The 25,989-nt window shown below is 42.9% G+C and overlaps 1 protein-coding gene across 1 annotated transcript; it reads right to left on the reverse strand.

Moving 5' to 3' along the window:
- Window positions 1-2,731: 2,731 nt before the first annotated feature.
- SAXO1 (stabilizer of axonemal microtubules 1) lies at window positions 2,732-25,989 on the reverse strand. The gene is made up of 3 exons (XM_063080425.1): window positions 25,817-25,989; window positions 16,799-17,001; window positions 2,732-3,723 (listed from the first exon to the last, which is right to left on the reverse strand). The coding sequence occupies exons 1-3, from the start codon at window positions 25,837-25,839 to the stop codon at window positions 2,732-2,734; spliced, it is 1,218 nt and encodes a 405-aa protein (XP_062936495.1). The 5' UTR covers window positions 25,840-25,989.

Here is a 25,989-nt window from a genome sequence, read left to right on the forward strand (position 1 = left end):
AGGTAATAACACCAAGGTCAAGGGTTCAGATCCCAGCTCCCCCCCCAAAAAAGAAAAAAAAGATAATACAAATCCTTCCATGAACTTTTTGAAGACCCCTTATATGAAAACTAAACATTCTAATCTACCCAAATAGACCATGTCTAAACTTGATGAATAAGCAGATAGCAGTACATGCATATAATTTAGGAATGTGAAGAAAAATATTAGCATACATAGATAAAATAATTTAAAATTGTTCTCTCTAGGAAAGCAATAATAAGGAAGAGTCAAGGGGCTGGGACATACCAGATTGCAGCATTTTAGTACTATTTGGCTTTTCAAATCAAGTGTCGATATTTGATTTATAAAAATATTATGAAACAAAACCAGCAAAACCTACCCTTCTTAGTGTTCTCCTTTAGCTTAATGGACTCCGGTGAGGAACTCAGACAGAATGTGGTTTGACATACCACAGAAAAACTTCCTCTTCACCCTTGAAGCCTCGTTAACAAGAATCACTGACAAATTGAGATCAAAATGAAGAAAAGGCATAATAAATTTTATTATTTAACATGCTGGGAGAAGTCAAAGCATGAGGAAATCACAAAGTAATATCCCAATTTCCCATTGGGGTACAGACCTTATATACTCATGTCCACAGGGAAAGGGGAGATGGGGGTGCAGGACTAAATGATTCTTAGGGGGTACAATGGGCCTGGAGAACATACAACAGCCCTGGGACAAAGTTCATTTGGTCTGCAGAGCAGACTATGACTGGTAAATGATTCTCTTTAAAATACTGAATGGGACCAAAATATAAGACAATGGTCTGTGACAAAAGTTAGTACAGGTGTGTTGGCAGACTCCAGTCTTCCTTCCTGTGATATGAGTAATTGAAAACTCAGGGAAAGGACTAGAGGAAACTGTCTTCTTTGGTGGGTCCAGACTTTAGGCAGATAAGGGAACAGCTTCATCCTGTGCTTTGGCAAGAGACAGAGGACTCAGGGGTGGGGGGGATGTGGGCGGGGGGCGGAGTGCAGAGGGGAAGTCAGAGAGACCTCGCAGCTGCTTTATTCCAGCACATCAAAGTACCATAGTTCAGGGTAACAGCTTTCTGCACCCCAACGTGTGGTTCATGGTGACATAAGACCTGAGACACAGAAGACTGGAAGCGCCTGGAGTTGTGGAAGAGCAGTGGATCTTGAGCCAGAAGATCTGGGTTCCAATCCTGCCTCAGCTGCTCTGAGCTGTGTGGCCTCGGGCAAGGTGCTTAACCACTCTCACCCTCCCTACCCCATAAAGGCAAGTATTCAGAACCCTTAGAACCAATGAGAGAATTATATGATCTGTATCCATATCCAGTCATGCAAACTAAGCTCATGGTAAGGATGTAAAGGGTGGGGATCTGAGAGGTCAGGGCCAGGTAACTGAGATCCTTGGAAAGACTGAGCTGTAGATGAAAAGATGCAGATCCTCACTCAGGAGCCAGGCCCTGGGCTAACCCCAAGTCTCTAGACTTGAGCTGAAACCCCTACACCTTCTCCACACTGTTCCCCAAGACTATGAGGTATATTTTAGGATTCTGTGGACTCAAAAGAGGTAAGTATCCCAGATGTCAGCCTATATCCCTGTGAGGCCCACCCAGACCCTCAAGACCATGTGACCCCAGAATGCGGCCCTCTTGAACAAAGTCTTTCCTCAATGCCGCCCAATTAAAAAAAAAAATCTTCAAATTACTTGGTCTTAGAATTGAACTTGGTAAAACCTTACACCCAAGAGAGAAACCTCCAGGTCAGGGTCCAGCTTACCATTATGTCAAGCTTTGTCACAGGTCTGGTCACAGCTATCATTTTAGGACAAGCGGACCCAGCCTTCCCCAAAACCAGCCCAGCTTGGAGCAATTCTTTCCAAGCTCTGAGCATTTAGAAGAGCCCATAGCTTCTGCTCACAGTTCATGGCCAAGGTCCCTTTTTTCCCCCTCCACCCCCAGGAATCAAAGCCTACACTAGAGTTAGGGGGTGGGGAGAGGTCTGGCAGGCCCATGCACACCTGGGACTGCCATAGGATCTCTTCCTTCTTCCATATCACCAATGACTGCGGAGACCCACACCCCATCAGACGGCATGCCCTGCATTCTTGCCGGCATGCCCTGCAAAGGTAGATAGAGGCCAGTGAGGCAGCCCTGGGCTCAGAGAACCCAAAACAGGACTCCCCAAGGACCTCCACTAATATTAGGATGCGCTGAGAACTGTGGTATGAAATCTCCCTGAAGAGAGCAATACAGATTGCTCTCTGCATAGATAGCACATGGGGGTGAACACACAGAGACTTACAGATTCAATCCCCCCGAAATAAAATTTATTCTTTGGCATTTCATACTTGGCAAGGGTTAATCATTCTGTTAATTCATACAATGATTAAATTAGTAAAATACCTCCGAATCAGAGAAAACCTCCTAGAGACCAGCTTTGATTCCATGAGCACAAGGTAAGAGAGCTGAGGTGGGGGTAGAAGGTGTGGGTAGAAGGAGATGGCAGAGGGAAGGGTAAGGGGAGTTAATTAGCCAGGGAGTAAATGTCATTTTCCTTGGGTCAACTGATTCTCATTTTATTCAAGTGTCCTGGAAACGGTGATGAGAATTTTTTTTTCATTTTGGGGAATTTTTTATTTATTTTTTGTCCAATGAATAAGTCTCAATCATCTGCTTTGAAAAGTATTGTGCAATTTCTAAATAACTTTTTTTAAAAAATCAGACTGACACTGCCAGCTCCCTCTGGTTGGGGTTCTCCAAATCACCTACTGAAAGCTGAGCGCCCGTCTGGGAAACCGGCCTGTACATCCTGTGTCCAAGAGCATCTACCTCCTCAAAGGTGTAGCCGGGGGGCTCAGGGTATGAAGCGAGGCACCTGCCCATTTCCTTGGGAGTAAAACTGATAGTGTAGGTGGTCTGGCCCTCCACGGGGGTATTTCCTCGAGGGCCCGACCAGGGCGGCTTACAGCTTTTGGTACTGACAGGCGGGTGGGGCACATAGTGGGCCCGAGCGGTGGTCAGGCAGTCCAAGGGCTCGGTGGGAAGGCTGAGGTGGGGGACGGGCTTGACAGTCCCCGTGCGCATGCTGGCCCACTGCTTGTAGTCGTCCCTGGTGGTGGTGGAGCCTTCAAAGCGGCTGCTCTTCTTCAGCGGGAGCACTGGTCGGCAGGACTGTGCCGGGGCACCCTTAGGGTATGTGTAATGGGCCTGCACAGTCGTCAGAAGATCCATCTTCTCTTCAGGAGGGACATAGGCCACAGGAGGCTTGGAGAACACCCGGGGCGTTGGCCAAGCTTGGTACTTATCTCGAAACTCGGTGGTGTTACAGAAAGCCGCGTCTAGCCCTGCAGGCCTGGCTGAAGGCTTCAAGCTCTTGGCAGGCTCCCCCATCAAGCCCCGGTAGGACTCTTTGTGGGTGGTGAGGCTCTCAAAGGGGATTTCACAGGGCCTGAACTTCTCTGCCTCACGCACAAAGCGCTTCTCCACAGGGTGGGCCACGTAGCTCATCTTGTAGTTGGTCAGATCCTCCAAGGGGATGTTACAGAGCTTTGGCATGGGTGGAGGTTTACAGCTCATGGTGCGCACAAGGCCCTTTATGGGGTAGTCATCCTGGTGTGTGGTTCTACTATCAAACCTGGTTGATGCCGGCCGGTAGTGACGTTCCGGACGAAGTAGCTCTCGTCTTGGTTGGTTCCAAGGTAAATAGTCAGCTGAAATGAAAGCAGAAGAGGTAATTAATAATCAGGCAAGTCACCCAACTTGCATGTATTCTAAAGACCCCCAAAGCCGGAAGCCAGTCTCCAATGAGGTGGTCTTCGAGACAAGGGAAGAACAGAGCAAATCCTTGCTACCACTTCAACTAAGAGCTTGACATTTCAACTTATGGTACTTGCAGGCTACTGTGCAGAGGAAACAAATTTATAGGAGTTCTCATCATGCCCCACAATGCTGCACACAGGGATTTTAAAGAATCTGTAGTTGTGGGAGGATCCAAGGAATCCATTCCAGCAGAGAAGTCCAGCCACTGGCTTACCTGACCCACCGACAGTTCCTTTCCTCGATGGGGGAGTGGCCCTCTCTGAATCAGCATGGAGTGAGTGGGAAGATGTATATGGTGTAGTGAGAATGGGGGTTCACAGCCACAAGCCGAACCAACCAAGCCTACCTGGTCATCTGTGGGGTAACAGTCATTGCATCCCTATAACCCTCACATCTAATCCACAAAAATCAAATATGCTGCTCCAAGAGAATAAGGGCAGTACATTGGCAGGTGAGAAAATAACAGCAGCTGCCACTTGTATAGAACTCATTATGTAACAGGCAGTATTCTAAGTGCTTTACACATTAACTCATTTAACCATCGGACAGCCCTAATAAGGCAGGTACTATCAAAATTCTCATTTTACAAATGCAGAAACAGAGGCACAGAGAAATTACGGAATTTACCCCTGGTTACTTGGCTAGAAGTAGAAAAGCATGGACTCAAATCCAGATCCAGAGCTCATGATGTGACCGACTGTACCATCTGGTTCTAACAATTATATGCAACACCATGTGCTGGCCAATCGTGCTGAAGTGTTACCATACACAATCTTCTTTCATCTTCACAATAACCTCTTGTGATGGGTATGATTGTCTCCATTTTACACATATCCAAAACCAAGGCTCAGAGAGGCTACAAAGCTTGCCCAAAAGTCACATGGCTAGTGAGTTAAGAGTTGGAACTCAAACCATATGGTTGATTCCAAAGCCATGCTCTTCTGACAGCCCATATTGCAATTAGGGGCACTATATTCCTAGATGGAGTAAAGATTAAAGAAAAAAATAATCAAGGAATACTTGCAGGAGGAGGAGAACTTCAGAATATTTGAAGAATGAAAAGCACTGGCCAGCTATATCTAGGGGATGTCCATTTCATGAGGATCCTCTGCTGTGAGGCTGGAATGGCCAAGAAAAAGGAAGCCTGGACCCAAAGGAAATTTGAACTGAAGTTGGCCCCCACGTATCTTGAGGAGCAGACACTGTCCTCAAGCAGCACGGCAGAGGCTTCCAAAGTGACTTTACCGCACAGACGCTCAGGGCAACTCCAAGACTGAAAGCCCAGGTGAGGAAACCAGGATGGCGAACCACGGGATTCAACCACCTTGACACTGCTGCCATTCTTTTCATAATATCTGGCTCCTGTCTAAGATGTACATCGTCCCATTGAACCCATAAATTACCAGGCCTGAAATTAGCCATATGAACACTAGTGAACCCTCTGAATCCATAGGGAATCCTCTTGCTTACAGCTTTACAAAGGGTTAGGACGAATGCTGTTTCCCAGGAGCTTTGGGTTTATATGGCCAACACTAGTGGAGTTCGTAGGCACACATTTTAACAGCTTTACTTAGGTATAACTTGCCAAACATAAAATGCACCATCTTAAGTACACAATTCAAAGACTTTTAAAGAGTTGTGTAACCATCACCAAAATCTAGTTATAGAACATATGCATCATACCAAAAATATCAATCATCCCCATTTATTTGCTCTTAGTCTCTGTAATAGTGCCTTTCTTGAACATTTCATATGCACAGACTTACACAATATGTAGTTTTTATTTGCATCTAGCTCCTTTCACTTAACATAATTGAGGTTCATCCATGTTGTAGCATGTTATCAGTAGTTCACTCCTTTTTATTATTGATGGTATTAAGTTTTATGAATATACTTGTTTATCCATTGAGCAATTGACAGACATTTGGGCTGCTTCCACTTTTTGGCTATTATGAAAACATTTGTGGAGAAGTCTGTGTAGATATATGTTTCCATTTCTCCTGGGAAGATACTGAGAACTGGGATTTTAGATTGTATGGTAAATCTATGTTTAAGATACTGCAAAACTTTTCCAAAGCGGAAAAGTGTTTTTACATTTTACATTCCCATCAGAAATGTACAAATGTTCTGATTTCTCCATGTCCTAGTCAGCACTTTCACTGTCCAGGTTTTGGGGGATTTTAAAAATTATTATAGACATTCTAGTGGGTATTTAGTGGTATCTCATTGTAGTTTAATTTCCCTAATGACAAATGATGTTGAGTATCTCTGCATGTGATTATTAGCCCTTCTTTGGCAAAATGTCTATTCAAATCTTTTTCTTTTTTTTTTTTTAAAAGATGACTGGTAAGGGGATCTTAACCCTTAGCTTGGTGTTGTCAGCACCACACTCAGCCAGTGAGCCAACCAGCCATTCCTATATGGGATCCAAACCCATGGCCTTGGTGTTATCAGCACCGCACTCTCCCAAGTGAGCCACGGGCCGGCCCTATCTTTCTCTCATTTTTAAATTAGGTTGTCTTCCTGTTGACTTATAAGTGTTCTTTGCATATTCTAAAATACGAATTCTGTACCAAATATGTGATTTACAAACATTTTTTCTAAGTCTATCCCTTATCTTTTCATTTTCTTAATTGTCTCAAAGCATCCAAAGGTTTTGAATTGATAAAGTCTAATTTATAGTTTTTTAAAATCCTGCTTTTGATGCCATACCTAAGAAATCTTTGCCAAACCCAAGATATCATAAAGGTTCATAGTCTTAGCGATTACATTTAGGTCTCTGATCCTTTCATTTTGAAGTATGATGTGAGGTAAAGGTGTAAGTTTATTTTTTTGCACGTGGATATCCAACTGTCCCAGCACCATTTATCAAAAAGACTATCTTCTCCCACACTGAAGTGCCTAGACACCTATGTTAAAAATTTTATAAGGAGAACAAGTAAGCTTGTAAAAGCACTCTTCCTATTCTCACCATGTGACAACCTGGATCACCATGGGACTCTCTCAAGACTCCAACAATAAACATAAAAGTTTATTTCTGTACTCAAGTCAGTTTCATTGACAATTACACCTGTCCCTCTGTGTCAGTACCACACTGTCTTAATGACTGTAGCTTTAAAGTTTTAAAGTCAGGAAATATAAGTTCATTAACTTTGTCCTTCAAAAAAAAAATCTTAGCTATTTTCATTTATTTTAATTTTATATGTAAAATTTGGGATCACCTCGCCAATTTCTCAAAAAAAAAAACCTGCTGGGATTTTGATAGAGATTGCATTGAGTCTATGGATCAATTTGGGAAGAACTCCATCTTAACAGTATTGAATCTTCCAATCCATGAACACAGAATGTCTCACCATTTATTTAGATTTTAGTTCTCTCAGCACTGTTTAGTAGTTTTCAGTGTAGAAGCCTCACACTTACTTTTTAAAATATATTCCAAGGATTTGACTCTTTTTAGGAAAGAGAACTGTTTTCTTGAGTTTGATTGTCAATGCTAGTATATACAAATACAATTGATTTTTACATATTGCTCTTCAATACTGACACCATGCTGAACTTTATTTACTCTTATCCTAATAGTTTTATTAATTCCTTAGGATTATCTGCATACAGGATTATGTTGTCTAAGAATAAAGACAGTTTCACATCTTCCTTTCTAATCTAGCTGCATTCATCTAGACAAGATGGTTGCTTTGTTTTTCCTGAATTATTGCATTGGCTAGAATGTTCAACACAATGTTGAATGTAAGTGGTGAGAGCTGACATCTTAGCCTTGTTTCCAGTCTTAGGGGGAAGGCTTTCAGTGTTTCCACATTAAGCACGATGTTAGCTGTAGGGTTTTTGGAGAATGCCCTGTATCAGCCTGAGGAAGTTGCCTTCTCTTCCTAGCTTTAGAACTTGTATGTGTATGGGACCTTGTCAAACACTTTCTCACTATCAACCATGTGGGTTTTGTCTGTTATTTTATTGATGTGGTATACTACATTAATTTTCTAATGTTATACCAACCTTGCATTCCTAGAATAAACCCCACAGTTTCATAATTATTGGTCCCATAATTGTTTTCTAAATTAAGAGGAAAAAAGAAAACTATATATTCACCTAATTATGTTTATCAGTACTCTTTATTTCTTTGTGTAGATTTGTGTTACCAACTGGTATCATTTCCTTTCAGTCTGAAGGACTTCCTTTAGTATTTCTTGAAAGGCAAATGAGCTAGCTATAACTTCTCAGTCTTCGTTTATCTGGGAATGTCTATTTTGCCTTCATTTTTAAAGCATAGTATCACTGGATATAAAAGTCTTGACTGACAGGGGGTTTTTTCCCCCTATACTTTGAATGTCAATCCACTGCCTTCAGCCCTCCAACGTTTCTCATGAGAAATTAGCTGTTAATGTCATTTCCCTGTATGTAATGAGTTGTTTCTCTTTTGCTTCTTTCCAAATCTTTGTCTTTCAAAATTTTGACTATGATGTGAGCACATGTGGATCTCTTCATGTTTATCCTATTCGGATTGTTCCTCTTGGGTATATAAATACTTTATGAAATTTAGGAATTTTCAGCAATTAATCCTTCAAATATTCTTCCTGCCCCTGTCTTCTCCTTTTGAGGATTCTATTGTGAGTGTGTTGGTATGTTTGATGGTATCCCCACAAGTCTGAATTTCTGTTCATTTATTTATTTATTTATTGGTCTTCAGATTAGATAATCTCTATCGATCTATCTTCCTTTTAACTAATTCTTCTGCCAGCTCAAACTCGCTGTTGAGCCCCTCTGCTGTAGTTTGAATGTCCCCCTAAGCTCCTGTTAGAATTTAATTTTCAATATGGTACTTGAAAGGTAGGGTCTTTAAGAGGTGATTGGATCATGAGAACTGTGCTCTCACAAATGGATTATTCTATTCATGGAGTAATGGGTTAATGATTTAATCAGTTTTCATGGGTACGAACTGGTGGTTTTACAAGGAGAGCAAGTAAGCATGTAAAAGCACTCTTCCCTATTTTCACCGTATGACAACCTGGGTCACTATGGGATTCTCTAAAGACTTCCCAACAAAAAGAAGGGCCTCATCAGATGTGTGAGGTCCCTGGACCTTGGACCCTTCAGCCTCCAAAATGTGAGAAATAAATTCTGTTTCTTTATAAATTACCCAGTTTGGGGTATTCTGTTATCAGCAACAGAAAACACACTAAAATACCCTGTAATTAATTTTTTGTTTTAGTTCTTGTCTTTTCAACTCTAGAGTTCTCATTTGGTTCTTTATGATTTTCCTTTATTGGTATTCTTTATTTGATGAGCAATTGTCATACTTTCCTTTATTTCTTTAAACATGGTTCACTGTTGTTCTTTGAATATATTTATAACAGCTACTTCAAAATATGTATCTTCTAGGTCCAACATTTGGGCTCCCTCGGAGATCATTTCTACTGACTCCTCCCGCCCCCCCCCCCCATGCATGGATCACATTTACGTTTCTTTTCATGTCTCAGTTTTTTGTTTAAAAATCATACTTTAGATAATACACTACAGCAACTCTGAGTCCTGATCCTCCCTTGAAAGTCGTTTTGCTCATGTTTAGTGACTTACCTGCACTAATTCTATACAGTCGTATTTCCCCTTCAGTTTGTGGACACTGATATTTTTGCTCACTTTTTTCTTTTAAGTTGTTTTTAAGCCTGGCTTCCTAAGGGTCACCCTATGTCAGCATAGTTTAGTGGTCAGCCAATGACTGATCAGAAGTTATATTTGAACGCCTTAAGCCAGTAAGGCTTTCACCCTTTGCCAGTGGATCTGTGTGAGAGTTAGGAAATATAGTCCAAGATCAGCATGTCTCCTCTGCACAGGCACTGGGCCTCACATTCAGCCAGGGATGATAGTAGACAGGCCCCTCTCTGGTCTCTCCTGAGCCTGCACATGGCCTTGCCCATGTTCACAGCCTTCTAGACCACGAAGAACATGTATGGGCATATCAAAGCCCACTGTGTCTCATTCTTTGGATCTCCCTGTTAAGTTTCTAGCTGGTCTGTTGGTCTGTTGCTTGCCACAACTAGTACTTCAACCTCAGACTAGCTGCATAAGTTGTCTTCCCTGATTTTTGCCATTGAGAACACTATTGTTTTCATAAAACCCCTGAGTATGCACTCTACTCCAAATCAAATCGGGCCCCACTGGCAGCAGAGCTGCTTGTTTTCACAGCCTAGCCTGCCAGGCAGAACTACCTCACAGATGGAACTGGGGGAAGGGGTGGGGGGGATGATGGAAACAGCTCCAGGATCAACCACCACAGACATCCATTGTTCATAACCAAGGTTCGGTAGTTTTTCTTGGATAAATGCTTCTCAATTTGTTGTGTACCTTTGGTTGATTTCCAGAGTCTTGAAATGGCTGATTTTTACTGTTTTGTCCAGTTTTATCATGGCTTTTTGGGGAGAGGATTTGCCAAGCTCTTCACCCCACCCCTCCAGAAGTCCTGACATCCTTACCTCCCGTCATACTCTGAAGTTTTAGGCCAACAATGCCACTAACTACGTATTCAAAATTGGCTTCATTTTAATTGAAAATCTAATCTCTCTCCCAAAGCCATTAATGGCTCTATCAGCATCTTGAAAGCATTAGGGGGCCTTAGGGGGAACCATCTTGCTGAATATAAACCACATGTTTCCCCCCAGACTTCGGGCCTCACTAAATGAGGACATCTACCTGCAGATGCCGACCCACTGCCTTAAGGTACTTGAGGGTAGGTAGGACAGGGCTTCTCTGGCCCTCTTCTGTGATGGATGATGTGTTAAGAAAACAGGTTCCTAAACTCACAGTTGCCTCATGTGATTTCTGATACCCAACAATACAGCTGAAACCACATTATTATCCAGCCTCCTGACTTCCTCCACCCAGCACTTATTACAAAAAACCTCCACAGGACCCTGAAAACCTCAGAATTCCACATGACAAACTATTCACACACCAGTAAAGCCCTTCAGGGCCAGAGTGTCATGTGGGTAATTGGCAAGAACCTCTTTAAAAGGGATTCCATTCAATAATGTGTCTCTAAAAAAACTCAGCTAAACCTAAAAAGCTGAGCATCAAGTAATTACACTCTCAATCTTTCCAATTGCACAGTGTTTTGAAAATGTCACAAATTACAACCAAATGCTGTTGGAGCATATTTTATTGGTGGTTTTCTGGACCCCAGTAATGGTGCTGGCCATAAGAATGGAAAAAGAAAAAGTTTTCATATTTTTCCTGTGGAACCAATATAAGCAGAGAATATAGACAAAAGATAGATGGCACCCATCGAAATACACATATCTAATGACACTGGTCTTTGGTTTTGTTTTTCCCCTTTGGAAAGAAAATCAATGTATAGCCATAAAACATGAAGTTTGCTTAGGTACAGAGGGAAAGTATCTCAACATAATTAAAGCCATATATGCCAAACCCACTGCCAATATCATCCTGAATGGGGAAAAGCTGAAAGCTTTTCCTTTAAGAACAGGAACTAGACAAGGATGCCCACTCTCACCACTCCTATTCAACATAGTGTTGGAAGTACTAGCCAGAGCAATCAGAGAAGAGAAGGAAATAAAGGGCATCCAGATTGGAAAAGATGAAGTCAAACTGTCCCTGTTTGCAGATGACATGATCCTATATATCGAACAGCCTAAAGCCTCTACAAAAAAACTCTTAGAGTTGATAAATGATTTCAGCACAGTAGCAGGATACAAAATCAACACCTAAAAATCAGTAGCATTTCTTTTCTCCAATAGTGAACATGCAGAACGAGAAATCAAGAAAGCCTGCCCATTTACAATAGCCACCAAAAAAATAAAATACCTAGGAATTGAGTTAACCAAGGAGGTGAAAAATCTCTATAATGAGAACTACAAACCACTGCTGAGAGAAATTAGAGAGGATACAAGAAGATGGAAAGATATCCCATGCTCTTGGATTGGAAGAATCAACATAGTGAAAATGTCCATACTACCCAAAGTGATATACAAATTCAATGCAATCCCCATCAAAATTCCAGACATTTTTCTCAGAAATGGAAAAAACTCTCCAGACATTTATATGGAATAATAAAAGACCACGCATAGCCAAAGCAATGCTGAGCAAAAAAAATAAAGCTGGAGGCATAACACTACCTGACTTTAAGCTATACTACAAAGCTATAATAACCAAAACAGCATGGTACTGGCATAAAAACAGACACACTGATCAATGGAACAGAATAGAGAATCCAGAAATAAACCCACACACTTACTGCCATCTGATCTTTGACAAAGGCACCAAGCCTATTCACTGGGGAAGGGACTGCCTCTTCAGCAAATGGTGCTGGGAGAACTGGATATCCATATGCAGGAGAATGAAACTAGATCCATACCTCTCACCGTATACGAAAATCAACTCAAAATGGATTAAGGATTTAAATATACACCCTGAAACAATAAAACTTCTTAAAGAAAACATAGGAGAAACACTTCAGGAAATAGGACTGGGCACAGACTTCATGAATACGACCCCAAAAGCACGGGCAACCAAAGGAAAAATAAACAAATGGGATTATATCAAACTAAAAAGCTTCTGCACAGTAAAAGAAACAATTAACAGAGTGAAAAGACAACCAACAGAGTGGGAGAAAATATTTGCAAAATATACATCTGACAAAGGATTAATATCCAGAATATATAAGGAACTCAAACAACTTTACAAGAAAAAAACAAGCAACCCAATTAAAAAATGGGCAAAAGAGCTAAGTAGGCATTTCTCTAAAGAAGATATACAAATGGCCAACAGACATATGAAAAAATGCTCAACATCACTCAGCATCCGGGAAATGCAAATCAAAACCACACTGAGATACCATCTCACCCCAGTTAGGATGGCTAAAATCCAAAAGACTCTGAACGATAAATGCTGGCGAGGTTGTGGAGAAAAAGGAACTCTCATACATTGTTGGTGGGACTGCAAAATGGTGCAGCCTCTATGGAAAATGGTATGGAGGTTCCTCAAACAATTGCAGATAGATCTACCATATGACCCAGCTATCCCACTGCTGGAAATATACCCAGAGGAATGGAAATCATCAAGTTGAAGGTATACCTGTTCCCCAATGTTCATCGCAGCACTCTTTACAATAGCCAAGAGTTGGAACCAGCCCTAATGTCCACCATCAGATGAGTGGATACGGAAAATGTGGTACATCTACACAATGGAATACTACTCAGCTATAAAAACGAATGAAATACTGCCATTTGCAACAACATGGATGGACCTCGAGAGAATTATATTAAGTGAAACGAGTCAGGCACAGAAAGAGAAATACCACATGTTCTCACTTATTGGTGGGAGCTAAAAATTAATATATAAATTCACACACACACACACAAAAAAAAAACCAGGGGGTGGGGAAGAAGATATAACAACCACAATTACTTGAAGTTGATACGACAAGCAAACAGAAAGGACATTGTTGGGGGGGAGGGAGGAGAGGGAGGAGGGACGGAGGTTTTGGTAAGGGGCAACAATAATCGACCACAATGTATATCGACAAAATAAAATTAAAAAAAAAAAAAAACATGAAATTTGCCGAAAGAAAACAAACAAGCATAACAGCTGGCCGGCTAGCTCAGGTGGTTAGAGCACAGTGTTATAATACCAAATTTTCAAATGAGACAAGTCATCCAAGGGGAGATTACACCCAGAAATAAGGCAAGGGTGTGGCCCCTCACACATTCATTTGGTTGATCAGGACTGATCCGAGAGCAGGGTAAATATCATGGGTCTTCCCCAAACTTTACTCCTGCTCCTTGCCAGGACTCATAGGGTACAGGCTGGGTGAGGATTTGTATAGATTACTGCCAAACTCTGTCAACTGAAGCCCTTCGGTGATTCAGAACCATTTGTTCATTCATTCCTTCATTTGACACACCTTTGTTATGCCATTCCCTGTGCTGGGAACACATATGGTGGGTATTCAAGGTCCAGTTTCAGAAGCCATTATATCATAGGGGATAAATAAATCACTTTAATTTAACAGAATATGGTAAGTATGAGGTGTCTTCAGAAAGTTCACAGAAAGATTTGTACTATCTTTTAATTCAATGTTTACACAAACTTTCTGAAGTGCCCTCATATTTGCTATGGTTTGAATGTCCCCCAAAAGTCATGTGTTGAAACTTAATCCCTGTTGTGGTATTAAGAGGTAGGGCCCTTTGGAGAAGTAATTAAGTCATGAGGGCTCCACCCGGATGAATGGATTAGTGCCTTATAAAAGAGCCAGAGGGAACTAGTTTAGGCCCATTTTTCTCTTGCACCTTCTATGATGTGAGGATACAGCAACAAGGTACCATCTTGGAAGCAGAGACCGAGCCCTCACCAGACACCAAACCTGCTAATGCCTTGATCTTGAACTTCTCAGCCTCCAAAACCGTGAGAAATAAATTATTTGTAAAGTGCCCAGTTTCAGGTATTTTGTTATAGCAGCACTAACAGACTAAAACAATATTATTCAAAAAAAAAAAACCTGTTAAGACATCTAGGTTGCAAACTAGTACCTATGCATCAAATTCAACTACAAATGTTTCTTTTAGCTACATATTGATTTGTTTTTAAATCTGAATTCCAGAGGAAAACTATGAAATCCAACCTCAAGTGCACACGTACCCAGAACAAAAACCCTGCCCATCCATGCATGCCTGGTTCTAAGATGTCCAGTTGATACTTGACTGGTATTTGATTATTAATCCTGTTTAAGTAGGCAAGCAGTTAATAGATAACTGAAGTTTAAGGAATAGAATATAGGATTTTCTCAATTTTAACTTCATCAGTAGCGAAAACTCAGTCATGATTTAGTTTTAGCTATGGACTACCATTCCACAGTTTGCAGAGATCAGTTTGAGATGTAATTGTACGGACAAAGGGAAGAATATGGGAAAGCAGAAGGTGGAAGAGCTTAAAGCAAAACTATGCAATGAATTACAAGACAGGGGAGTGCAAGGCTCCTTCAGACCATCCAGGAGGGCACATGGGCAGGTCTGGGAAGGCCTCTAAGGATGTGATATTTCAGTAGCTAGCTGAAGGATGAGTACTAGACAGGGGAATCAGAAGGAATTACATGTGCTAAATGCCCTGAGGCAGAAAAAAAATGGAGGAAGGGAACTGAAAGAAGGCCCTGAGGCTGGAGCAGAGGGGCTCAGGGAGGATAGGCCAAAACCTTCAAGGCACGAGAAGAGTTGGTAAAAGTTTGGGATTTTAACCTAAAAACTATGATTATTCAGGGGTTTCAAGCAACAAAAAGGTCAGAATGCCATTTTTAGAAGACCTCCCTCCTTCCTTTCTGTGGAAAATGGATAAGAGCTAAAAAGATTGGAGACATGCTCAGGTGTATGTCCAGGTCTAGACATGGAGAAGGCAGAAATAGGGCTTTGCCAGGGCAGAAGGACAGAAGGGAGAGGTGGTTTAGGGACAGGCTGTGATGATAGAGCACGGAATAGGCTACATAGGGAGGGACAGACACAGGAGAGGCTGATGGTAAGAAGGAAGGTTGAGGCATCAATGACCAGAGGTTCCAAAGAGGCCAGGAATGTTGTGGAGGGAAGAGATGAGAGAACAAGCCAGAAGGACAGGATGTTGGCATAAGGTTTCAGATATGGGACCATTTCAAGATATGGTAACATCCAGAATGTGGCTTGACAGAAGGTGGCTATCAGAGCAGTGTTAGAGAACCACTCTGAAGATAAAATGACAGAGCCCAGGTTGCTGAAGAGGTCATGACAGTCCAGCCCAGAGTCTCAGTCCCTGGAAGTAGAGAAGCTCAACCACATGTAGGGTCCTCCAGAATAATAGACTTAGAGCTCCTTCTAGGAAGATTCTCACATCCCTCCAGCCTTCCCAGCTCCACCACCACCACCCAACCTCCAGCCTAAATGCTTGGCTAAGTAAAAGCCAAGTCATTAGTCATTTAGAGGTCCACAAACATTTCACATGACCTGTTTAGCATGTCTTCCTAGAGCAACAGGGCATCATGAGCATAAAGTTACTGACTACAAACTTGGCCTCTATTCCCATGGTCTTTGAGGTTCTGCTTCACAGACTCTCTGCGTGCTACTCTGCTTTCACAACACATGTCTCCATACTAGACAAGAAGGTCAAGGGCAGGTCATTATACTCCCTTCACAGTTCCTAGGACCATGACTGATATGTAATAGATACTCAATAAAGAATGAGTCAATCCCATTTATATAAAGTGCAAAACTGGCAAAACTAATTTAAAGTGTTAAAAGTCAGTATAATGATTGAAGAGGGTGACCAAAAAGTAGTAATGTTAAATTTCTTGACCTGAATACTTTTTATATGGGTCTGTTCAGCCAAAATTCAATGGTCTATATAATTATGATTTGCACACTGTTCTGTATGTATGTTACATTGCAATATTTTTTTAAATGGATTAATGAATCAATTATTCAGTGGTAGAATCTTACTTAGCTTAAGTTTGAAATGCTTCCTCTATGTAGGATACAAACAGCAAGATAAGGCAGGGGTTGGCAACTGTTTTCTTTAAAGGGCCAGGTTATAAGTGTCATAGGCCTTTCAGGCTGTATGGTCTCTGTCACAACTACACAACTTTGCCATTGTAGCATAAAAGTAGCCACACATAACGTGTAAATGAATGAATATGGCCTTGTTCCAATAAACCATACTCATGAATGATGATCTTTGAATTTCCTATAATTGTCATACCTCCTGAAATTATATTCTTTTGATTTTTTTCCCCCAATCATTTAAAAAAATTTAGACCATTCTTAGCTCACCAGCTGCACAAAAACAGGCTACTGGCTGGATTTGGCCTGTGGGAAGTAGTTTGCAGACCCTGGCACTAGGGGGATATGCACAATAAAATACAATTCCTGGCCTGCACACAGGCTCAGCCTATCCCTCCCCCAATCTGCCCCTCGAGTACTCTCCCACCTTTATAAGTAGGCAGACACTCCATCTTGTCACTACATGGATATTTACTGTCCCGAGGTTGGATGGGGTCCACTCGACAGACAGGGTAGGGGTTGTAATCTTGTTTATACGTTGTGAGCAAATCCATATTCTCTTCACTTGGGATGAACGGGTCATGCTGGTGGACCTTCACTGGTACTATTTTGTGAGGCCCAAAATCATTCCTGTAAGGAAAATAAGTACATGTTGTTGGGGTCCTTGGCTTGGAATGAGACTGATGTTTTCCATTCAACCCAACTCTACAAACATTTGCTGGGAGGTCACCTACTCTGTCTCCCCAACTGCTCTCCCTCCTCTATTTCCCACATTCAAGAAAGACACCACCATTCCCTTGTCACCCAAGTCAGAGACCTGGACATCCTCCTTGACCCTCTCCCCTGATGGCCCCAGAGTCCATCAGTCACCAAGCACAGCCCCTCCACCTCATCGGAGGTGCTTCCCCTTTGGTTCAGACCCTGACCGTTCCTCGCCAGGATCACGCTACAGCCCACCTGGGCTTCCTGCTTCACTCATGCCACTTCTACTTCAGTCCCCACAGTGTGACCAGAATAAACTCTAATTGAAAATCAGGTCATTTCACTCCCCAGCTTAAAAGTTTGCCAGATGAATTCCAACTTTCTAACATGACGTATAAGCTTTCCTGGGCCTGGCCCCTGCCTCACTCCCCACCCTCATCTCCCACCATGCCCATCCCGCCCACCTGCACCACCCACACCACAAGGAACCACCGGAAAGGCCCCTCTTCTGTGCCTGTTCTCTCCACCTTCCTCCCACCCAGCCCCTTCACTGTGGAGTTAACTTCTATCTCTCAGGTGTCACCAACTCCTCTGTGTGACCAATAGCTTCTCCTGCTAATATTTACCTCCTTCCTCCAGCTGACCTGCCAGAAAACCAAGAAAGGAAGAAAGTGCAATGAATGGAGACCCTGAGTCTTCTGTTTCTCTGCTGATGTCCATGTCCCCATTATTTCAGGGAGGATCAGAAAAGCATGATGGCCTTGAGGACGCAGGAAGTAGTCCCTTCCCAAAGCATCCCATGTTCATAGAAAGGCTCTGATGCTAACTACGATACCACCAGGAACAACCCTGGCAACACCAGGGCTTAGCTGGGCTTGTGTTGCCCACCAGGGCAGTGGCAACTTCCCACTTCTCAATGAAAACATTTCCCCCAAGGGCTTCTGCTTTACACAACAGACTGCTTTTGCCTGGAGCCCATTTATCCAACTGGACAAGAGGAAGGTAGATTTTCCCTGGTGATGCTTGCCAGAACAGCCCCACCAAGGGAAGGGGAAGGTTTCCGGACAGGAAAACATTAGATCCAAACACCAGTAAAACCTACTTCCTGGCCGAAACCTGGAGCCGCGTCACTGAGCCATGCTTGACTAGCAAAGGTAACACGCTCCACGGTAACCTGTCTTGCATGAATTATATGCATGGTTGTCAAGAAACCCAAAGCAGGTCCTGACAATGCTTGGCGGGATAGGAGGAGGGAGTTCGGAAGCAGGAGAATTAGTCTCTCTAGGGCTCTGCAGGGGAAATGGGAGACGCTTCAGTTGAATTCCCGTAACGCCCTCTGGGTAGGTTGAAAAATATCTCAGTGGCAGTTCAAGGATGGTCAGCCTGGGCTCCCTTCCCAGGGGCCCCACTGTTGGCCTGAGGCATCTGGAAGCTGACTGCATGTATCGGCTTATGGAGGGGACCAGCTGAACAAGAGACCAGGTGTCAGCACCACACTGCTTCCCTTCTTAGTGAACAAGCGTGTGGCCCTGTGTCTGTTCAGTCCTAACCCAACTGCAGCAGGGAACCCGGAGGGTGAGGCCTGAGGCTGAGCGACAAAGGGACATGCCTAGCAAACCTGTCTGAAAACAAGTTACCTGGAAAGGGGCCTTCAGTCGGAAAGTCCGTGCTCTAAAGGGAGTGCTCCCAAGGGCAGCTGACCTCTTCTCACTCCCAGAAGGGGTGGAGTGGGGTTTTGAGGCAACCAGAGACCACGCATCCCTTAACACTCATAAACCCGTGTTCGTTGATGGCCGCTCATGCCTCCAACCCTTCTCACTTCCAAGGAGCATCAGAAGATTCCAAGGGCAAGTGATGAGGAGCAGAGCTGGGGCCTGAGCAGCTGTGCTGAGCTGTCGGCGCCCAACCCCAGCACCCAGGAGTGGCTTCCAGTCACAGGACTGCCCTGCTCTGGGAACCTGCACTCAGAGGCCATGCTTTTCTCTTCTGCTGCTATTCCCACTGAGGGAGCCCACCTCCTCTCAGAGACGCTGCAAGAACCTTCCTTGGAGGACTGTCAGGCTCTCTGACTACTCAAGTGCATTTAGTGCCCCTCTCTCCTGCTGCTTCTATAGGAAAAGAGCAGATGAATGCCCACAACCAGACTCACCAGCTCATGGACTGTCCTGAAGTTGGTTTCTCAAAGACAAAAGCAAACGCAGCAAAACCCTTGTTCACCCCGTTTAGGGATTAAAATTGTTACTGAACCTCCTTCTCCAGTATAAAATTCAAGTTTCTTTGTAAATGTGCATCTGTGGTTGAGTTTACTGATCAGCTATCACTAAGGCAAATGATTAGGGAAAAAAATTATTTCTGAAGAGAAGAAAATTTTGCAATTTAAAGTTTGATTCATTGATACTCTACCCAAAAACAGTTACTGTGGCTTAAGAGTAAATTTAATCGGAATTTTTGTGTTTCCTCATTATGTTTTTACATTGAGAACATTCGTGAAACCTATCACTGACCACAGCATAACTGCATGTCCCCAGCCACACATAATCTTACAGCTTTTAAGTTCAGGTAAAAGAAAAGTCCTTCTTTTATTCTTCCCAGAAATTGCTCATTTAGGTTTTTTTGGTTTTTTGTTTTGTTTTTTTAAGAACATTAGATGTCTTCTAGGGTACACTTCCCATTCTCTGTGCCCATTGTGACTGTGAACCAAGAAAAACAAAAATTGGTCAAAGATGAAACTTTCTTTTAGGTAAGTAGCTATAAAAGTTATATAGTATGGAAGGCCAAGGGTTAAACTCACAGTCAAGTAAAGGTTAAAGTGGCCCTGCTGGGGAAGTCATAACAACTTGACTTCAAATCATTTGGCATAAGGGAAGAAAGGTGTTTGACAAGAATCTGACAAAAGGAAAAAAGAAATAACATAACAGCTAAATAGGGTCATGAGCCTGGAAGTGAGAAATGGATATTTTCACCATGACCAAGGAGCCACACGACACCTTTTCTTAAAACTTGTTTTTAATGCTTATCTATGTAAACTTCAGAATGTGTTAGTGTGTCTAATCAATCATGTTAAAATGGAATCTGTTTTAAGAGGAGGCCCACCTGTTGCCCAAAGCAAATCTCTGCATCCCTGCCCTGAGCCCCCTCCCTCTTTCTCAGGAACCTCATCTATGGATCACCTCCAAGCCTGTGGTTTCACCTCTTCCATCCTACTAGCTCCTTTCTCTCAATATTTATACTTGCTCCCATCTCTCCCATCTTTAAAGGAAAAAATGAGACACAGCCCTCATGGGCCTCCGTTCTCCCCAGTTCTCTTCCACCTTCCACCTTCCCTTCTCTCTTCTGGAGAGGGTTGTCCGGAGGTCGTCTACCTGCCTTGCTCACCTCCCTCTCGTGCCCCACCATCAAATCTGATTCGATTCACCCCTTGCTCAAGCCAAGGCCTCTCAGTACTGCCCAGTCCCTGCTTGTCCAAGCCCATCCCTGCTTGTTTTAGTACTCTCTGCCTGGACCCCTGTGATACCACTCCTCATGATTCGTCTTCTCTCAGTCTCCTCTATGGGGTTTCACTCTGTCATTTGATCTGATTTATTTCATTATTTCCACATGTAATTCTGACTTCCCAGGGTCAACAGTTACCCTCTAAGGAAACCACTATGTCATCCCAGGCAGGTTGGGGAGCCCATCCCAATGCACTGAGAAAGATCCCTCATCTGAATCACAGGGCTTGATTCTTGCACTTGACCCTGACAGGACACACTGAGTCTTCCTTATCTTTACTGTAACAGGTGAGATTCCAAGTACACGCCCTCCAGGATTCAAGTTCCAAGACCTATCTCCTCCTCTACCCTCTCAACTCCTCAACTCTCACTAAGGTGAGGCTAACATCTGTCAACACTTCCTATGAACTCTGGAAAAAATATTAAAAACTACCTGAGAGCACTGAAGAACAACCAAAATGGGCAGATTCTGGGGGAGAGCCAGCAGGTAAAAGAAGAAAATGGCACTGGGTGAATCTCTGCTGCTTAAGTTTCCATCGGCTGCTTAAGCTTCAGAGCTTCCAGCTGAAGGCAGGCTGCAGTCGGTGCCAAGCAGGACAGCTAAAATGTCATCTTTCCTGGCTAAAGTACCAGAGGACCAAATCTGAGGCAACCTCAGCTACTAGAACGTGAGAAAGGAATCCTGGAAAGGGGAAAGTCAAAGACAGGAAGCCTCAAATTCTGTACATAAACTTGACCCGAACCTCTGCTTGGCCTCACATGTGTGGGGCAAGCTTTAAGCCACCATGTTAAAGGAAAGGAACTAACTGAGATTTGAGCTCCCACCCAAGACACTGAGTTTGCATTTTGAGTCCAATCAAGTTACCTGCCTGCAAAAACAAAACAAACAAAGCTCTTCAGAGAAATACATATACGTAAAGCAGACTCTCCACAACATAACATTTGCAATGTACAGAATCAATCCAAAATTATTTGACATACACACAGAAAAATGTGACCCGTGCTCAAGTAAAAACGATAACCATGAAGACCAACCCTAAACAGAGCCAGATGTCAGAATTAGCAAACAAGGATTTTTAAAGCAGCTATTTTAACTACGATCAATGACAAAAAACAAAATAAGGTCATAATGGATTAAAAGGAAATCATACAAGAGAAATAAAAACTCTACAAAAAGAACCAAATGTAAATTCTAAGATAGTAAAATGCAATCGTTGAAATAAAACTTTCACTTGATGGGCTCAATAGAATGAAGATGAGGGAGGAAAAACACAATGAACTCGGAATAGATTAATAGAAGCTATCCAATCTGAAGAACAGAACTGGGGGGAGATTGGGAGAAAGAAATGAACAGAGCGACAGAAAAAATACTTGAAGAAATAACGGCCAAAATTTCTGCAAATTTAATCAAGAGATGTAAAACATCAAAGATAGTTCAAAGGCTCTGAAGTGGCCCAGGTGAGTCCAGCGCTGAGAACTTGACGTGCGTGTCTTCACCAACTGGCAGGCCCGGTCTATGGAGCAGGGCAGGTGTATCCCCAGTGCTGGGGCTCTGTGTAGGGAGCTGAGCGTGCATATGAACAGAGGATGTATAAAACTCAGTGGTGATACATACTACAAAAAGAATAAACCTTGAAAACACTACATTAAGTGAAAGAAGCCAGTCACAAAAGACCACAAATTATATGATTCCATTTATATGAAATGTCTAGAATAGGCAAATTGAGACAAAAAGTATATTAATGCTTGCTTAAGACTGTGGAGGGTGGGGAAATTAAGGGGTGATGGCTAAGGGGTTTGGGATTCTTTTGGAGGTTCCACAACTCTGTAATATGCTAAAAGAAACATTAAATTGTACACTTTAAATGGGTAAATTGTATGATATGCAAATTTTATCTCAATAAAGCTATTATTTAAAAAAATAAAAATAAAAAAATAATAAAACTCAGTGGGAAGGCAAGACTCAAGCCCACTACCAACTTTCTTGCTTCTTTCCTAGCTTTTGGAGAGGACGCCAAATGCCCTTTCTCTTTTAGCTCTTCCCACCCTTACTTTCCTCAGTTTACCATGATGTCTTCTCAGTCAATGAGTCTATGCTACCAACTCTCTGCCCTCTGGCTTTCAGCCAAACCCATCAAGTCTGAACTCAACTCTCTCTCCCCACGCTGTTCCTCCATTCCACTCTACCCCCAGTCTCACTCCCTTCAGGATAAAGGTCTAACACCATTTAAGACTCACCTTTCTTCTGAGGCTGTTCATTTTGCCCATCTTTAGGGATCTGGCTTAGCTAACACAAAATAATGTCCCAACCTGGGACCCAAGTGTTTTACATGGTGACATGCCTAAGGAGAAATGAGGCTTGAAGTGCAAACCTCTTATTCATAAATTGGTCTCAGCCTACCTGAACTAAAGGCAGACCCTATGCAAGAGAATTACCAAGGGCTGCAAGAAACAGTTTCACACCAAAAAGGGCTGGAAATTGCGAGCATTCCCCTCATGGCACCTGCTATAAATCCCCAAGATTTATGGTCAGTAAGAGTTATGTGCAGCTGTAATCATGCCTCATGCTGGGATGATAACCTTTCCAGAAACCAGGTGTTTTTTGTGTCTGGGCTTAATCACCCAACCCAGCCAAGCCCCGGGCCACATGACTTTCCCATTCAGCAGGTGGGAGCCCCATGTCCAACCTCCGAAACTAAGCAGGGTCGACGTTTAGATAGGAAAGGGGTGGGATGTTCTGGAGATGAGGGTCCAAAGGGCAGAGGGGTGACAATCCGTGCAGACACAGGGGTGTGCAGACACAAGGCTGACCCATCCCTCCCCCAGGAGTACCCATACAGTGGCTTCTCCACATTTCCTGACAGCAGCAGAATTTTGTTCTCAGACTATGAAAATTAGTACTCAGCATGGCAGGCAGAGTTGAGATAATGAAATCGAGGTGCAGGGGAGAGAAGAGATGCCCTCTGCTCCTTTCCTCCTTGCTTCTCTTTCTGGGGTAAAGGAGAGGAGACACCCATGTCTCCTCTTCTTCCCCATTCGTAACCCTGATCCTGCTATTTTTCCTTGTTAAGGCCCTTACGATCATTAACAGTTTGTTTTGGAAATTCTTTCAGTAAATGCCATTCCTCCATGTCAGCCACATCTTGATGTAAATGATATTTACAGGGACAGAGACGCCTTCTGGGTGATATATTTATTGTTGTAAGTGACACAAGGATAATTTAGGACAGGTCAGAGGGTAAGTTTTTGTTTTGCAAAGCACCATTGGGAGGAGAGAGGGTATGTGGGGCTATGTCTGGGGGCCTCAGAGCTACTGGATAGTGTAGGGCTCCCGCCCTGCAGCGAGGGTTTGTCCTCCTTTTCCTAAGCTTGTGGGCAATAAACAAAGAGCATCCCCCGACATTCAACCCTCAGAGTATCCTGTTCTATACTCTCAGGACAGGAAATACATCCCTAGTACAACTGACTATACTTCACATCTCACAGGTGCTCTTGATTTCCTGCAAACTGGGTACAAAGAGATGAGAAGACCCACATCCAGGGGCTGAACGTGACGTTCGCAGGCCATCCCTCAGCACTATTCTTAACCTTTTCTACCAATTACATGTCTCCCACACATGTGTCTAGGTCTCTTCATTGGTGTTGACCACAGTTTCTTAAAAGGTTAGCAACACTCAGGAATGGTCCACATCTTTTGTTATAGTCTTTAGACTTTGAGACTAAGGATGCTCTTTTTCTTGGCAAAATTAAGCCCAAACTTTAAGGTTCGTATAGCTTAATAAGTCATAGATTGAAAAAACCATTGCATAAATTAGAAGTTTTTAAATAGATCAGGACCCAGAAACATTGCACTTAAACCAGTTAAGACAAATGCTTAGAATAAAAGTGACCGGAATCAAGTAAAGGCCAGGCCCTCGGCTCCCTCCCACTCTCAAGCTGCCCATGTCCAGAAGTTCCAAACTCAGGAATCTTTGGTTTCATTTCTCCCCTTGTGGGTCCTCCTGCCCCATACACTAGACACAGGCTTCTGTAGACCTAGAAAATAGTAGCTTTTGGTAGATAGGAACACCTGCAACTCACAATCTCGACAGAGAATGCTTTCAGTCCTAGCCAGGGAAAAGCCGAAGGCAGAATGCATTAGCTGTTCTGCTTCACCTGGGCCATCTGGGACCTATGCTAGAACGGCACAAAATTATGAGGTAAAGGGGGAGCAACAGGAAGAAATGTCACCAGGTCTCGAGCATCTATAATACGCAAGCACTCTGCTGAGACAATTAACACACTATTTTCTCTGCCTATCCAGCAATCCCGCCCTTTAGAGAGTGGAATAGGGAAAGCAGAAAATGCATCGATCTTTCAGGTCTCACCTGGGGACAAAACTACACAACCTGAGACCCTACCCATTTACATTCAAAGATGTTTCCGCTCTACTAGGTCACCAGTCAGGCGTCACCACCTGGAGGTTGCTAACTGAGTTGACAATAGCAGATTCTGCTAGAGCCTTGCAACATATAGGCAACCTGAGATTAAGCCTTTTGCCCCACTTTCTTAATACAGACACTCTGCGACACTAATACACTGAGCCTCTGCACAGACCTAGATGCAAACAATCTTAGTTTGGAAGTCAAAAGTAATTTAAGAAGTAGGGCTGGCCGGTCAGTTCACTTGGGAGAGCATGGTGTTGATAACACCAAGGTCAAGGGTTCAGATCCCCATATAAGCCAGCCGCCAGAAAAAATTAATAAAAGGAAATAGATTCTTTGTATTTCTTGAAGAACATTTAAGGGGACCCCAATTCAAAATGTATAGCATAATCTCAATAACAGCTCATTCTTTCCTCTGTTATCAAGTTCTCTTTCACCACTGGCACCACCACCCAAGCTGACCTAGAGTGTCTCACGTGACAAAAAACAAAACTGTTTTCAGCAGCAGGCACCCCCCCCCTTTCCATCCCATTCATTACTTTACTTAGCCTCCAGCCCTTTATTATGAAGATCAATTTTGCCTCCCCTGTTCCCCCACACCAGCAAGTAAGAATCCTTTCTCTTTAAGTGGGGGGCAGAAAAAAATGAGCAGGCTAATAAATGCAGGATTTCTGTCAGAGACATAGTACGTTAACATTATGGCATTAATACCATATGGTGATACTATATATTAATGCATTAATACTATGTATGACACTATTATATATTAGCACTATGCATTATTACTTTAGTGTTGTACATTCATACATTAATACTAGTTTCCTTCACCTCGATGTGGTCAGGCCTTCCATTGGTATGGACCTCTTCTGGTACTGCAGCCTGGGCTTGAAGGAATCTCTGGGCAGGTAGGAGTGATAGACAGGGTAGTTCTCGGTGTATTCAGAGAGAAGACATGGTTTCTCTGTTTTATCATAAATCTTGGTAGGGAGATGTGGACAGTG

Source organism: Cynocephalus volans, chromosome 16, assembly GCF_027409185.1.
Source record: "Cynocephalus volans isolate mCynVol1 chromosome 16, mCynVol1.pri, whole genome shotgun sequence".
Lineage (NCBI taxonomy): Eukaryota > Metazoa > Chordata > Mammalia > Dermoptera > Cynocephalidae > Cynocephalus > Cynocephalus volans.

Excerpts from the sequence above, each read along its gene's own strand:
- SAXO1 (XM_063080425.1), bottom strand. The coding sequence starts at position 25,839 with ATGGAAGGCCTGACCACATCGAG. Across the intron at positions 17,002-25,816 it reads GAAGGCCTGACCACATCGAG|GAATGATTTTGGGCCTCACA; the intron begins GTGAAGGAAACT and ends TTTTCCTTACAG. Across the intron at positions 3,724-16,798 it reads GTGTCTGCCTACTTATAAAG|CTGACTATTTACCTTGGAAC; the intron begins GTGGGAGAGTAC and ends CTTTCATTTCAG.